The sequence below is a fragment of the Eumetopias jubatus genome, unplaced genomic scaffold (genome assembly GCF_037043125.1).
Source record: "Eumetopias jubatus isolate StellerSeaLion01/CBP00866 unplaced genomic scaffold, mEumJub1_p1.0 scaffold_1, whole genome shotgun sequence".
NCBI lineage: Eukaryota > Metazoa > Chordata > Mammalia > Carnivora > Otariidae > Eumetopias > Eumetopias jubatus.
In genome coordinates, this window is record NW_028274807.1 from 96,017,465 (window position 1) to 96,033,074 (window position 15,610).

General features: G+C 39.3%; 1 protein-coding gene across 2 annotated transcripts in view; it reads right to left on the reverse strand.

Annotated features, from left to right (window-relative positions):
• Positions 1-994: 994 nt before the first annotated feature.
• The window catches only part of SERPINI1 (serpin family I member 1), a 69,063-nt gene continuing 54,447 nt past the window's right edge, over positions 995-15,610 (reverse strand). For both annotated transcript variants that reach the window (XM_028103021.2, XM_028103019.2), the window contains 3 exons: positions 3,258-3,344; positions 1,536-1,625; positions 995-1,303 (listed from right to left, as the gene is read on the reverse strand). In XM_028103021.2, coding sequence (XP_027958822.1) covers positions 1,227-1,303; positions 1,536-1,625; positions 3,258-3,344 — 254 coding nt within the window. In that variant the 3' untranslated portion in view covers positions 995-1,226. The remainder of the gene's footprint in view (positions 1,304-1,535; positions 1,626-3,257; positions 3,345-15,610) is intronic.

Below are 15,610 nucleotides of genomic sequence, written 5' to 3' on the forward strand. Positions count from 1 at the left end.
AGTTCTGAAAATGTTTCAAACTTTTTCTGCAACCATTAATCATAGAATCAAAAATGTGGTGTCAAATGGGCCTGGTTCTGTTCACGGAACCTGATGAAATCATTCTCCCTCAGCAACTTCCCCCACCCATCTCCTAGGCCCAAGGAATATCATTATCTCAGCCAAAGGATAAGTCATTTACTGGAGACCTTAAGAAGTGGGACCCCACTGGAATTGACTACTTCTTGTATTAGGAAAAAAGACGAATAAATTCTGCAAAGTATTTACTATACTCTCTAGGGATCCCCAACACAAATGCATCCAAGAGCCATCAGGGGACCAAGGGGAGAAACCAGGACCGTGATACCCTAATTGCAGACATTCAAGTTCAAAACACAAAAAGCTTCCACAAGGACAAACAAGAACCTCTCTGAGGGCAGCATTCAGCCCCTGACCTGCCACTTTCCAGTATCTGCACTAGTATGGTTTTTCTCATTAATTTTCTGGCGACCTATTGAAGGGCATATTTTTATTATTAATTTGCTCATATGGCTTATTTGGGGACTTTGGGGAACTTTGTTGTAATTTGGATTTTACTAGCAGCACCCAAACATGGTGATATAGCAGGTTTCTAATCTATATCAGGCCGCTGAAGCCCAGGGAGTTTTGAAAGACAGTAAATAGGTTATAGCCATAATCTAGGGGTTTGCACAGTCCTATTTTTTTTGTCAAGTTTTATCACAGAGCCCACAGAAGATGATCAGTTTACATTCTTGCATGCTACACTATATACCATCTTCGGAGAAATAACAATTAGAAATCTGGGGGAGTGCTTTTCATCTGACCTGTTACTGCTTTATCACGGTAAGCGTAATGGTGCTAAATTGACTTCATTGCTTTGCTGCTGCCTGATTATGAAAGACTTCAGATGTCCAAAACATCACCATTTCCAAATTTTACCTAGAATTATCCTTATACTACAATTTGTAAAATGAAAACAGAGTTGTTCACGTTAACAATATGCACTTTTATTTTAAATACCGGCACAGCAGACACAATGACACCACGGGACTATCACCTCAATAATACTGAGAACATTCCTTGACAAGTTGGCTTATGATTCACATACATTGTTTTATCTGGAACTATTTTTAAATATTATCATAAGATATACTGTAAAACACAGATCTTAAATATACCAGTTGCAAACATAATGTGTTAGGTTACTATTTTGCATATGAAATGATTTAAAGTTCCTCAAAATCATGTCCACTTGTGTTCATTGTTTCAGGATGCATGACTCGTCCCATGAATAGGACTGTACCTGCATTGATGGAAGTGAACAAAACAGGGTGTGAACAAAAAAAATGGGATATTTACTTTCCTTCTTGCTTACATTTAGCAGTATTCTAAAAATAAAAATATAAATAATTCTCTTTTTAAAAAATCATTTAAACATTAGAAATTGATAAGTAATGTGGAAAAAATGCTCTCAATTTTAAAAAGTTATCTCTTTTTGGCCTATAAATAAAGTTCTGTTCTCATAACAGACTTACCTGTTCTCCTGTTCCTGATAAGAAAGAAAAATGGATGGTCGACAATAACTTGAGGGTACAGCACAGCCATCCTACTAATTGCAATCATTCCTATAGTGCAGGGAGAAAGTAATTACATGTCTGTGGATGTGCAGAGACTAATGAGTAATATCTCCAAAACCATCTACATTTAATGCAAAGGGAACAATTTACAGGAAACAAAATTTTAAAGACTTTAAGAGAAAAAATTATAAAGGTGGTAACACTTCTACTTGATCTTTAAACACACACACACACACACACACACACACACACACACACACACACGGTATCCTACCTCCATTCCACCAAAAATACTAGAAAAATTTATTCCGCCTCTTCCAAAATTTTTATTCTCAGTTTCAGATAAATACATATGTTTTTACTAAAATGACCTTTGAGCTAAGGAAAGGGAGAGAATTAACAAACACCCCAAACAAAAAACCAAGTTTCCTTATATTCCCAAATCATTATTTCCTTTTGCGTAAAATGGGGATTTTTACATAGCAAGTCACCAGACTTCGAGTAAGTGACCAGAATGGCTGTGATGAAAGGGCAAATTCAGCAGTAAGAGAAGCATGATGTTTCCTACAGCTGGGAAACTGCATTTCCCTGAGATCCTTATTATGGGATAATCATTTTATACTTGCTGCAGGGTGATTCATTGTCAGGAAAAGGTCAAGATTAAATTACGTAAGATTTTAAGCTTTCATGATGCCCCAAGACCACTGTGTTTCTATTTCCTCCTGAAAACACTATTTTAACTGGTGATATCCTTTTAGTGGACAAATTTATGCAGAAGTTAAAAAAATGATAGTTTACATTTTACCAGAGGAAGGAAAAATCCGACTAAAATTTGAACATAGCAGTTGAACATGAGATTGAAACAAATCCAAAAAAAAAAAAAATGGGAAAAAAAATCATTGGAAAAAATCATTCTCATTTAACTGGGTAAATCAAAACATTCAAAATAATCAAGGACATTTAACATTTTGCTTTGAACACATGATTTAGTCAAAATTTTAGAATTATTTATTTAAAATTATTTTATCAGCATTATTCAGTTAAAATTATTTATTACATCTTGTTTATGTACATGCTTTTAAAAAATCAAAACTTTTGACCAAATTAAGAATTAGTTTCCAGGGGTGCCTGTGTGGCTGAGTCAGTGAAGTGTTTGCTTTCGGCTCAGATCATGATCTCAGGGTCCTGGGATCGAGCCCCGTTGGGCTCCCTGCTCAGGGGGGGAGTCTGCTTCTTCCTTTCTGTTTGCCCCTCTCCCCCCTTGTGTTCTCTCTCTCTCTATCTCAAATAAATAAAATCTTAAAAAAAAGAACTAGTTTCTACAAGTAATTAGGTAAGAAGAAGAATGTTTAAATGGGCGACAAGAAAATATTTAAAATATTTAAACAGGCAGCACAGTAGAGAAATCTATTCTACAGAGCCACCAATGTCCTCCTGCCTCTCATTAGATGTGGGAGTTACTCTGTATCGGGGCACTGCAGTTAAGTGCATGCTTCATATTCTATTTAGAAAATTCTAGCTGGTTCAGCATTAGCTTGATTTCTAAGTTAGAGCAGAGTCAGTTTTTTTTTTTTTTTTAAGCTTGGTTCTAAAAATGACCCCTACTCCCCATCCAAGATTGTTTTAAAAATACAAATCAAAAAAAAGGTGAGAAGATTGTAGAAAATTATAATTTGGCACCTGAGGTCGCAGCAGCTTCTGAGCCTTCTTCATTAACCTCGATGAAGGACTTGTGAATTGCTTTGGAAAGGAAAATCTCCTTGTTATCTGCAAAAGAAAAAAAAGAGAAAAGAAGCATTTTTTCAGTATCAGAAATAGAGGAGCATTTTACCCTTTATTTAAACAGCTTTGGAAAATATAAGTGACTTAAGGTACTGATATAAAAAGCGATAATGTTGTCAGATTATATTATGATTTCAGAGAAGCCTTGAAGATGTGTTTTCTGATTTGTCCTTATTTTATATTCTCTTGTTAATGTTTCCCTTCATTTTTATTGGTAATTTTCCCATTGTTTATTTCTTATATTGCCAGAGAAAGCAGAAATGTGGCTCTGTTTTTAATAGCAACTTCAAATTAGTTCATAACTCAAGATAAAAACATTTCACACACTGCACTCTAATCTGAAATTTTAAAGCACAAAATTAAAACAAGGTAGAAATCCACATATAATCAGAATAAGACATTTTAAAAATCTAATCTCTAATTACTGTGATAATACAAATATTCTTGGCAAAGAAAAAATTGACTTCTAGATTGTAGAAATGTAAGTATAAAAGAGTTACTTTCCATTCCAGTTAATTGGCTTATCTGAGGATTCACAAACATGCTTTATCCTAAAGTCAGAGGAAAGAACACATTTTCAGTGTTAGGAAGGCTCTTTTCCCTTAGAGTTGTCTTTCTATGTATGCTTACTTTTAAATGAATGGCTATTATGGGCTGAATTGTGTTCTCTCAAAATTCATGTGTTGAAGTTCTAGCCCCCAAGACTTCAGAATATGACTGTATTTAGAGATAGAGTCTTAGGTTAAAATGAGGTCATTAGGACGGGCCCTAATCCAATATGACTGTTGTCCTTATAAGAAGAGGAAATTTGACACAGAGAGAGAGGGAAGACCATACCTGATGGCTAATTTTATGTGTCAACCTGGCTGGGCCAGGCTATCTGTACCCAGATATTTGGTGAAACTATTATTCTGGATGTTTTTTGCAAAATTCTTTTTTTGGATGAGACTAACATTTAAATTGGTGGACTTTGAGTAGAACAGATGAGGGCCTTATCCAATGAGTTGAAGGCTTCTTTTTTTCTTTTCAAGATTTTATTTATTTGTTTGACAGACGGAGAGAGAACACAAGCAGGGGGAGCAGCAAGGAGAGTGAGAAGCAGACTCCCCGCTGAGCAGGGAGCCCCATGTGGGGCTCAATCCCAAAACCCTGGGATCATGACTTGAGCCGAAGGCAGCTGCTTAACGAACTGAGCCACCCAGGTGCCCCCAGCTGAAGGCTTTAGAACAAAGACTGACCTCTAAGCAAAAAGGAATTGTGCTATTTGACTGCCTTTGGACTCTTCCTCAATCTCCAGCTTGGCAGCCCACCCTGCAGATTTTAAATTTCTAAAGTCACAAGTGTGCCAGCCACCTCCTTAAAGTAAATCTCTCAGCCTTTCCGTCTCTTTCTCTGTATAGATATCTCTCTCTCTCTCTACACACACACACACACACACACACACACACATCCTGTTGGTCCTATTTATCTGGAGAACGTTAATACAGACATCTACAAGCCAAGGGAGAGAGGCCTGGGAAGATACCAAGCCTGAAGACATCTTGATCTCAGATGTCCAGCCCCCAGAATCGTGAGAAAACAAACACCTGTTTCCAAGCCCCCCATTCTGGGGGGGACTTTGTTATGGCAGCCCAAGCAAACTATGCAATAACTTTCAGTGTTGAGTTTCCAACTTTTGTCCTCAAGATTGAAACAAAATGAAGAAAAGATAGTTCAACTACATAAAAATAAAAATAGCATAAGGAAGCAAGATACAAGATTACTCAAGTTTCTGCCACCACCCCCAGCCCCCATTTTCCATTCCAGGAGGTCAAATTCAAACTTAAGATAACCTTGTTGCTGATGCACCATTCAGTAAAAGCACAGTGCATTTCTCATTAGGCTACTTAGTAAGACTTTGTCAGTAACCAAGTCCTATCCACAACATACATTTTCCTTTCAAGTTTACAAAAACACGTAATTATCTTATACTGATAGGGAATAATGTTCAACAACGTTTTTGGTACATCTGTTGCACAGCACCTGCTTATTTTGAATAAAGCCCCAAGACAACTGAGTGGCAACTCTGAATATACTTCTAATAGGGATATTACTTCCTCAGCTTATATTTACTATTAAGATATAAGCATTGCATTTTGAAATAGTCTGTCTCGCATATTATGATATTTTCTTCTAGAATGCATTTGATGACTAGAAGAAAAATAAAAAGCAATAGAGCTTTCATATTAAACAATTAAGTATAATTAGCTCCCTCAAATCCAGAAGACTAGTTTTTTTTTCAACAAATAAAAAGAACAATATAAATTGCCTTAAGTAACTAGTCAGATATATTTAGCTGGCAAAACAAATACATGAATTCCAAGACAGTAAAATATATTTTAGCTATTTAGTAGTTAACTGATGCTATGTTATTTTCAGATTCAGCTACCCATTTTGTTCAGTCTGCCAGGGAAGGTGGGGTCATGCACCAAGAGCCAGTATTATGGCCCTGAATGCAAAAGTGACAGAATGTAGTGCTTAAAGGGTAATGAGTGTCCACTTTGCCAGCTAAGCCCTCTTTAAATATCTGAGGGGAGTTTTCAAAGATAGAATGATATTTTTGGCCATGTCAATTTGCACAGGAAAACCGCCTCCCAGCTCTAAGCCTGATCTGTTGACTGCACTAGACACCTTGAAAGAAGGAATCTCATCCCTTCAACGCTGGTTTCTGCCACAAATGTACCCTCTTCCTCTAGTCATCTAACCTCCTATGTGCCCTCATTGGCCCCCACAAAATGGTGAGAGGCTGAGGAGGAGGTGCCAAGGCACCATGGCAGATAGATCAAGAAAGCAAGGATGCTGAGCATTCTTCCCACAGAGCTAGTTCTTTAAAAGATTATGAAATGGACAAAACTTCAACAAGATTCACGAAGAAGAGAGATTACCCAAATAAACGATATTAAGGCAAAAGAGAACATGTCTAAAGATACAGAGAGAATTTTTAAAAATCACAAAAAATACTTTGTATAATTTCCTGCAGATAAATGTGAAACAACTTATGAGGTATAACCTATTTACTATGAGATGCATGTATTTACAATACAAAAATTACAATACAGGAAAACAAAAATATATTTTACAGGCCACACCACAATTTTTTTTTTTTAAGATTGTATTTATTTACTTGACAGAGAGAGGGAACACAAGCAGGGGGAGCAGCAAGGAGAGCTGAGCAGGGAGCCCAACGGGGACTTGATCCCAGGACCCTTGGATCATGACCTGAGCCGAAGGCAGACATTTAACTGACTGAGCCACCAGGTGTCCTTGGTAACTTTTGACAATCTGTGAACCCACCTCCACAAATAAGATACAGAATATTTCCATCTCCCCAAAAGGTTCTTGTGCTTCTTTATGCAGATAATTTTGAAAATAAAGAGATATGTCATCAACCGGACAATTTTATAGAAATGTATAAATTATAAAATTGAATGAAGAAAAAAATAGAATATCTGAATAATCCAGTAACCATTAAAGTAGTTGAATGAGTAGACGAAAATTTCCTCCCTCCTCAAAATTAAAGAATGTGAGCCTAGGGGCACCTGGGTGGCTCAGTGGTTTAAGTGTCTGACTCTGGATTTCAGCTCAGGTCATGATCTCATGGTTGTGAGATCGAGCCCCGCGTTGGGCTCTGCACCAGGCCTGCTTGGGATTCTCTCTCTCTCTCTCTCTCTCCCCCTCTGGCCCTCCCCCTGGGCCCCTGTCTTAAAAAAAAAAAAAAAAAAAATCCAAGCCTAGATGGTTTTCTAGGTGATTTAACCAATCCTTCAAGGAAAAGATAGGATTTTCTATTACAAATCCATTTTCAATTCTAGAAAGAGAATAAAAGCAATCTAAGTCATCTATGGATAGTCTTACCTTGATATTAAAATCGAACCAGGGCAGTCTAAGAAAAGAAAATCATAGGCCAAGCTCACCTATTAATATGGAGATAAAAGGTTTTTTTTTTCTTTTTTTTTTAAATCAGGACGTTAAACCCAGCAACGTATGCAAATACTTTTTTAAAATGAGTTTCCAAGAGACGTCAGAGTGTATAATGGCATAGCAGTTGAGAATGGCTTTAACTGCCTCCATTTCACATCAAGCTTTCCTCTGGGATGATCTCATCAGACACAAGCCAGTTTATGCCACTCCAACCCTTCTTAAAACCCTTTCTTCCCTCTCGTGCTGGCTCTGCCTCCCACCATGCCTTCCATATACTGTGTACCTGCAGACCTAGGGTGCAACGTGAGGGTCTCTGTGAGGTTGTCTCTGCGTCAACTCATTTAGCATGCTTCATCCCACCCCCCATGCTCTAGGTGATTTGAACTGCAATCCCTAAGCATACCACCCTCGCTCACTTCTGTGTCTTTGCTTCCCCACAAACTCCCTCAACACTACAGTCAACCTAATCTACTTCTGAAGCTCAGCTTCAAGCCCTAGCAGGCCTTTTCTGCTCTCTTCTGATTGCTGTTCTCCACCAAGGTAGAACATACCATTCTCTCCTACTGAACCCAGGCTCTGATTCTCATACAGCCTTATGCTATATCATATTTGCATCTATATCTCTCTCTTCCTGGACTGTCAAATTCCTGAAGGCAAGGATTGTGCCATTGCCCTTCATGTCCCTGGTTTCTGGCACTTGGTGGGCCTCATGACAGAACTAACCTAAGAAAAGAGAGTTTCCTGGTAATATAAGTTTCCAGTATTTAACCTAGCATAAACAGGAATTTAGGAATTGTTGAATGAAAGGGACTAGCTATTTCCTAGTGTAAGACTCTGGAGGTTGTCCCTCTATGGGCACCATGACCACAATTCTGTTCACAAGTGTGGCTATAAAATTTACTCTTGTAATAAATAAAACATATGACACTAATCCAAAGTAGATACTCTAGGAAATGGATGGACAACAGCACTAAGGAGGGAAAGAATACAAAGGCCACACAGGCTAAAAACTTAAAAATCCAATCGAGTAGAAGAGCTAAGGGAATGGGACCCAACAGACCGGTCATCATCTGTATTTCAAAGACAGCGAAATAAAGATTGAATCCAACATTCCAACACCCAGGGGTGATTAACTGCTACACAATGGACAGCAAATATCTGCAGATGAAGTGAGACCTCAGGACTCTTAAGATGTAGAAAACCACCACCCCTTTAGATATACCAGTAGGAGAAAATGTGACAAATAAATCACATCACAAATCCTGAGGGGAAAAAAAGAAAATGAAATTTTTTCTCTTGGGACAAACTTCAAGCAGTCACATTCAAATATAAGCTGAAAGTGGTTTAAACAAGAATGGATCTTCTGCCACCCGATCATGTCATACAGAGCTTCCTATGCTTGTCCCACAATATTACTCATCCTGATGTAATTATGTGCCAATCAAGGCCATCTTTCCTGCTGGGCCGTTCACCTACTCCTTAAGGGCCTGGACCCTGTCGGTCCAATTTATCTCCTCCCTGCAATTCTGTGCACACTGTCAGGCACCAAGTAGGCACTCAGATATTTGATGAACCAGAATGGGAGGGGAATTAAGGAGATTTACACTGATGAGCCCATCTTATCGATTAGAGAAAGTTCATTGTTCTCTAAAAAAGAAAATAAATCAAAGACAAAGCTACATTCAAAAAAAAAAAAAAAAAAATCCATGCACTGGCCCCAAGCAGTCTTCCCCTTCTGGCCACAGCAGACATTGCTGCCAAATAATGGGTCCTACTTTCCTCTGGGCAGTGAGGAGCCGGGCTTTTCACAAAGAATAAGATCGGAACGGGGCCAGTAAACCCTAGGTTTCCCAGAGAAGAGCTGGGCAATAATTCAAGCTCTTCTGAAGAAAGCAGGGCAAAATACGAAGGCATTCATTCAGTCACTGAGCAAATATTTATCAAGCCCTCTGTTCATATGAGATATTGTGTGGAGCACCAAAGGCTCCAAGTATCTGTGATTCATATAACGTGGCTGGCAGGGCAGCCACCACACAAGTGCGTGGCCCCCGCTTCCTCTGCGGCACTGTTCCTAAACACAGCCAATTGAAATAGATTTCTGCGTCACCAAGGCCATGCTTAAAATAACAAAATGAAGAGAGTTCCATAACAGAACCCAAGAATACCAAAAGAGGCTCTGTACTTGAGTTGCTAAAATATTTTTAGCATCAGCCCCACCCGTGAACTTTAGAAAGGTTGTAGAATTTGAGCTCCTGCAAGGTAGGAATCGTGTGGGTTTGTTTGTTTGTTTCTCTGGAGAAATGTTGTGATAGACTAGTGATTCATTCATTCATTCATTCATTCATTCATTCATTTGGGTACTAAGCACCTCCTGTGTGCCAGACATTACTGATACACTGGATTTACTATGGTGAACTAAACAGTTCCTTCCTAAGAGGAGGAAAGCAAACATTAAGTAACAATGGCAATAAAAAAGCAAATGGAGAAATGGCCACAATTTCAGGGTCTGGTGAAGTGTTATGAAGAAGCAAGACGAGGTGATGTGTTGGCTGGTGACAAGGGCAGGCAAGAGGAGCTACTTGACTCGAGGTGTTGGGAAAGGCGTATCTGAGAAGGTCAACTTGGCTGAGACCTAAGGAATACAAAGGAGCCTGCCACAGGAATACCTGAAGGTAGTTTCCAGCAGAGGGAAAAGCTAGTATAGAGGCAGATACAAGCCAGGTGTGTTCAAGGACCCAAAAGAAGGCCTGTGTGGCTGGAGCGAGGATAGTGAGGAGGGCCAGAGGTTTGAGAGAAGACTCCACACTTGGAGCGAGGCGGGCCCAGCAGCCCTTCCTACCACACGCACCCACCCAGCACCTGTCCCACTCTCCACACCAATGACACAGCCCTGGCTTCTGAGGAGCTCTGAGATCAGAGACAGGTATGTGAACAAACAATCTAAGGAAAAGGTAGAACCTGTGATAGCACTTTGCACTATGACAGTCCGGAGGTGGGAAAGTAAACCATTTGGAAGGGAGAGGTATCAGGGAGAGCTTCTCGGAGGCGGTGCCATGTGGGCTGGTTCTTGAAGGATAAGTAGAAAAGGGAAAGTCAGAGAGTCAGGGGAGGGCATTCCAAGCAGAGGATTGTACTTGCGGAGTGAGACAAGCAAGTAGCAATGACTTGAAGGTCCATCTGGAGCCTGGTTACATCATAAGGAGGTGGGGAGTTGTAGGGAATGCACTCAATTTTAAAAGCTTGGACTCTGAGGCTGGAGAGCCTGGGCTTCCTCCAGAAGTAACAGGGCACCTCTGCTTTGATTTTAGAAGATACCTGTGCCAGGGGCTATAAAGAGTGAATCAGATGAGCAAACAGCTAGGGGCAGGAACATCAAGTTTGCTAGCTGTTACAATAGTCCAGGCGAGAAAGGAGAGGGGAAATGGAGGTACGGCTCTGGAAGAGAAATACAGTCCTCTGGCTTACAGGTGCAAGGAGAAGCAGAACAAAGGCAGGATGGAAGAGTCATTCCGGCATAAATCTAACACTTGAGCCTGACCTGAACGTGGTTTTTGCTGTGTCCTCTTAATTCCTTTACTTTATTGGCTCCTTTATTAAAGCTCATACCTTGTGCTGAAGGATTTAGTACTCTCTTTCTCCTTCCCCTTCCACCTTCCAAGAGGATTATCTATTAATCCAAATGCTGACAGTCATTCATTTCCATTACAAAAATAGCCCTACTCTATAACAGGATCCTCGCTGCAACTAGATGAGCATTTTAAATCGAGCCTGAGAAGAAAATGATTCTCAGCACTCTCTAGATTCCATGTTTATTGTGTAAGTCTTTGCTGTGTTTTATGTTAATGGAATTTAGCATAAAAAGTCATGGACATCAAATTGAGATGACCAAAAATAAGCACAATAAATACAGAGCATCTCATCTTATTCATTTCTTCATTCAGTGAGTACTAGGCAGAAAGCACAGAAACGTGTGCTTCCTGAACACACATAAGGATCAATCTTGGAGAGGTTTAAATTCTGGCAGAAGATATCCAATGCATAAATAATGATAATATGAGGTCAGATAACTCCTATGAAGGAGTTATTACTTCTGATTGGTGTAATCCTGTGGCTTGATGAAACTGGGGATATCTGCACTGAAGATCCATTCAGGAGATATTTCGGGTGGGAGAGATTTTATAAAGCTGGGGCCCTAGGGAGACGTGAGGTGCAGCAAAAGCTGTGTGCAAGGAATCAGCCAGAGTTAAGGCTGGGGCGAGCTGAGGTCTGAACGCCCTGTGGAGTAGCGGACAGTGCACACAGATTGAAGGGAGGCTTTGAACGGGAACTGGGATGATCTGAGAGCAGGTTTTAAGGTGATTAATCCTGGCAGTGGTAGCGAAGACAGATTAGACAGAAAAGAGATTGGAAACCATTTAGGAGGCTATTGAAATCGTCTGGGGCAGCAGTAGTGAGAATCTGAAATAAAGGTGGATGCCATGGGATAGAGAATGAAACAGTGGATTCAAGAGGTCTTAGCAAAGGACTCTCAAGTCACTCAATTTTTCCAGAAGCAAAAAAAATGTGGAGCAGGGTTGTTTTTCCACTGCTAACTCATATTTCCTATTTTTAAAGAAAGATAAAATTTCATTGCATAATTTAAGAATGAGTACTGTCACAAGAGTACTGAATTGTTTCCTGGGTGCTTTTGAATTTACGAATTCTACTATGTGATTTTTTAAAAAATTTTCCCAGTTTTTAAGTAAGAGTTTTAATTGAAGAAGTAGTACTTGCACAAGGCAAAATCCCAAACAGTGCACAGTGATAGATGAAACAAAATCTCCTCTCTCATCTGGGGGCCTCTGTTCTGTGTTCTAGAGGTAACCATTGCTATCATTTTCTAAGACATTATTCAAAAATGTTCAATGCATTTGAAAGCTTAAATGCATACCTATATTCTCCCCCTCCATCTTTTGAACCAATACGCTCTCATTCTGCCCCTTGAGTTTCTTTTCCCTCTCTGCCTCTACAATGTTTTCTCTAGTATGGGGTTTCTTGGTTCATCACTATTGACATTTGGGGCTGGATTATTTTTTGTTGTGGGGTGTGTCCTGTGCAGTGTAGGTCACAGGAATGTAGAAGCATCCCCAGCCTTTATCGGATACGTGCCAGGAGCCCTCCGCAGTTGTGACAACCCAAAAGGTCTCCAACTATTGCCAAATGTTCCCTGGAGGACACAATTGTCCTGGTGTGTCCTGAACACACTGCTCCAATAAGGCATTTCTATCCTGCTTCTTTTTATTAAATCCAACTGTTTATGTCTTTCTCCCCACAAATCTGTATCCTCCTTTAGAGCAAGTATGATATCTTAGTCATTTCTTCATTTTTATGACCTAGTCCTGTGCTCACACCAACTGACTCATGAAGAGTTATTAAATGAAAGGAAGAGACAGGGCATTGAATGTAATTAATGTATATCTGAGACACCATGAAATTCTCCCCATGAAATTCATTAAGGTAGAAAGTAATAATCAAATACATGCTAATAACTTTCCTGGGTACTCGTAGGGGTTACCAAGCATCATAGACACTTTAATCAGTGGGGTTTTCACATCATTTGGAGAGGCAAAAACCTAGACACGTGAAAAGGACACCAACCATGTGGGGCAGAGCATATGGTGCCCAAATAAACGATGCAGGGAATAAATACTTTCAAATCTAGCGAAAGCAGAGAGGCAAGTTTTATTGTTGTGTCACTAGTTTTTGAATGAATGATTCATATATTAATGTGTATGTGCATATGTGTGTGTGTGTGTGTGTGTGTGTGTGTGTGTGAAAGAGAGAGAGAGTGATTGAAAGAGTAAGGGAGAGAGAGAGGGGGGAGGGAGAGGGAGAAAAAGGAAGTATTGTTTGGGGTGGGCTGACATCCCAAGGCTACCAAGGTCTTGGCAAAACTAGGGAGTTGAGAATGAAAGAGTTCCCACTGAAAGCTTGAGAAGTTGACTTTAGACCTTTCATCAAGTTATCCTGAAGACTTGAATTGGGTGGTGGTTGAGGATGGCCAATCCTAGATTTCTTACTGATGTTTTAAGGAGTTCAATGTTTCAAGAAATGTAATGTAGAAGGTGGCCATGAAGAAACCGCTTGTCTCCTTCCCTCCCTCGTTTTGCTCCCTCAGTGGACATTGACTGTGTGCCAACTAGGTGTCAGCCAGGTGCCAGGCCCCAGGAATGCAGCTGTAATCACTCTGAGAAGGATTCAATTCTGACTGAGGTCTGGTCAAACAAACAGAGCCTTCACACATGGACTATATGAAATCTGAACGATCCGAGTGGTATTTCAAATTTCCAAACCATCTGCATTCATAACACGTATTTATTCTTTATTGTCTCTGGACATACTAAAGGCAATTAAATATTACGTCATAAACCTCCCACATATGTCAAAAATTTTAAGCTACACTGACCACATTAATTGATTTACCACCACGGCACGACTTCCTCAGGACTGAGAAGCTGCAGATACTCTATGCAGGGGAAATAACTGCCTAGATGTTTGGGTGAGACGGTGAGGAATCTCTAATAAAACAGAAAATAGAGCCATGGTAAGAAAGTGGAATGTAATTATCCAGCTGGAATTTGGCCAGTATGGTAGACAGATTCTCTCAATTCCTGAGGAAGGGAACATAAGAACTTTAAATTACACTATGCTTGAGCCATGAATATATTTCTGACTCAAGCACAAAAGTACCCATTAGCTTTTGAATATCCACCGGTCCTACCTCCTTGACAACCCCACTGAAAATATCAGAGCCCTAGGATTTTGGATGTGAGCCCTGAAAACCTTTACTCAGGCAAAATTTGCATTTCTCTAGTGGACAGGAACATTTATATAGTAGACGGAAAAATTCTACTAGTGTTTTGAGATGTAAGTTCTCTAATTAAGGGGTAAAAGTTGTGGTATCAAATACATGAACATCATCTCATTGCTGAGTTCTTCTTGGAAAACAATCTGTCCAATTCTAAATCTGAGAGGGCAAGGCATTTTTTGATTATAAACTCCTTGAGAATTTCCTGAAAGCTATGAACCTATCTCCACTCTCTTTTCTCTCATGTGTGCATGTGAAGGCGTGCACACGCACACACATGCACATGAGTGCACACCTATATGCAATTTCAAGGGTAGAGCACCCACTTCACTGAACTCAATCTGTGGGTCCTCATATTCCAGGTTTAGAAGCTATTATTCGGTCGGCTTGATTTTTATAGGCTCTTACTTCAGGAGAGGAAAACTAAATTCTCTCCCATAGCATGTGAACTGCTAAAGAAACTTCTATGCCTCAGCTCTCTCTGGTTGGAGAGTTGGGTCCAATAAATTGCATATATAGAGGACTTACACACTGAGTTCTTTTTTATCTTGATCTCATCAGAAAATAGATTGTTTTGTTTTCCATATTCTATAGAAATGATAGAACATCATTATATAAGCTAAGTCTTAAACTCACAGGTACCTTATTTCAATGATAAATGTCTTGGGGTTAGATGCTTAAAATATTTCCAAAAGGATTTTACATGTTCTAAGTACTTAATGTTGCTAATATGTTAATGATTTTTACCCTGAACAAATTAGGGCATCTGAATCCAATAATTCAACTGGGTACCCCCCCTCCAGGATTTTAAAAATAAATTACTCAACACCCAATATGCCAGGTATATTTTGTTTTGTTTTGTTAATTTTTTATTGTTATGTTAATCACCATACATTACATCATTAGTTTTTGATGTAGTGTTCCATGATTCATTGTGCCCGGTATATTTTGAAGCTACTTCTTCAAAACCACTCTTTTCTTATTGAGGACTTGAGATAATCTATATCATCTCACTAGATATTCTTTTAAAAAGTGGTTCTCACAGCAGGCATGCATTTATCCTCTCTTCCTTCTTTCTTTCCCATATAATTTACTGTAACTGGGCATATTGAGGTATTAAATCAACATGTTTATTGATTATCTTAAGGCATTGTGTCAGATAGGATGGGGAATCTAAAGATGTGTAAGAGAGGTCTTCTGGAGAATATCTACTGTTGAAGATAAGACATGGACCAGAATAATATAAACTTGCTGTTCTCACTGTTATTTATAGCTTTGTGTATAGAAGGTAAATCTATTTGTTATATTTATCTGGCAAATGATAACATTATTTTACCTCAGAACTCCATAGCAGATAGAGGGTTCGACATCATTTTTTTTTTTAATTTTTATTTATTTATTATCTTAAAAGGAGCTAGAAGTTTAGTGACTGTTCCATAAGGGG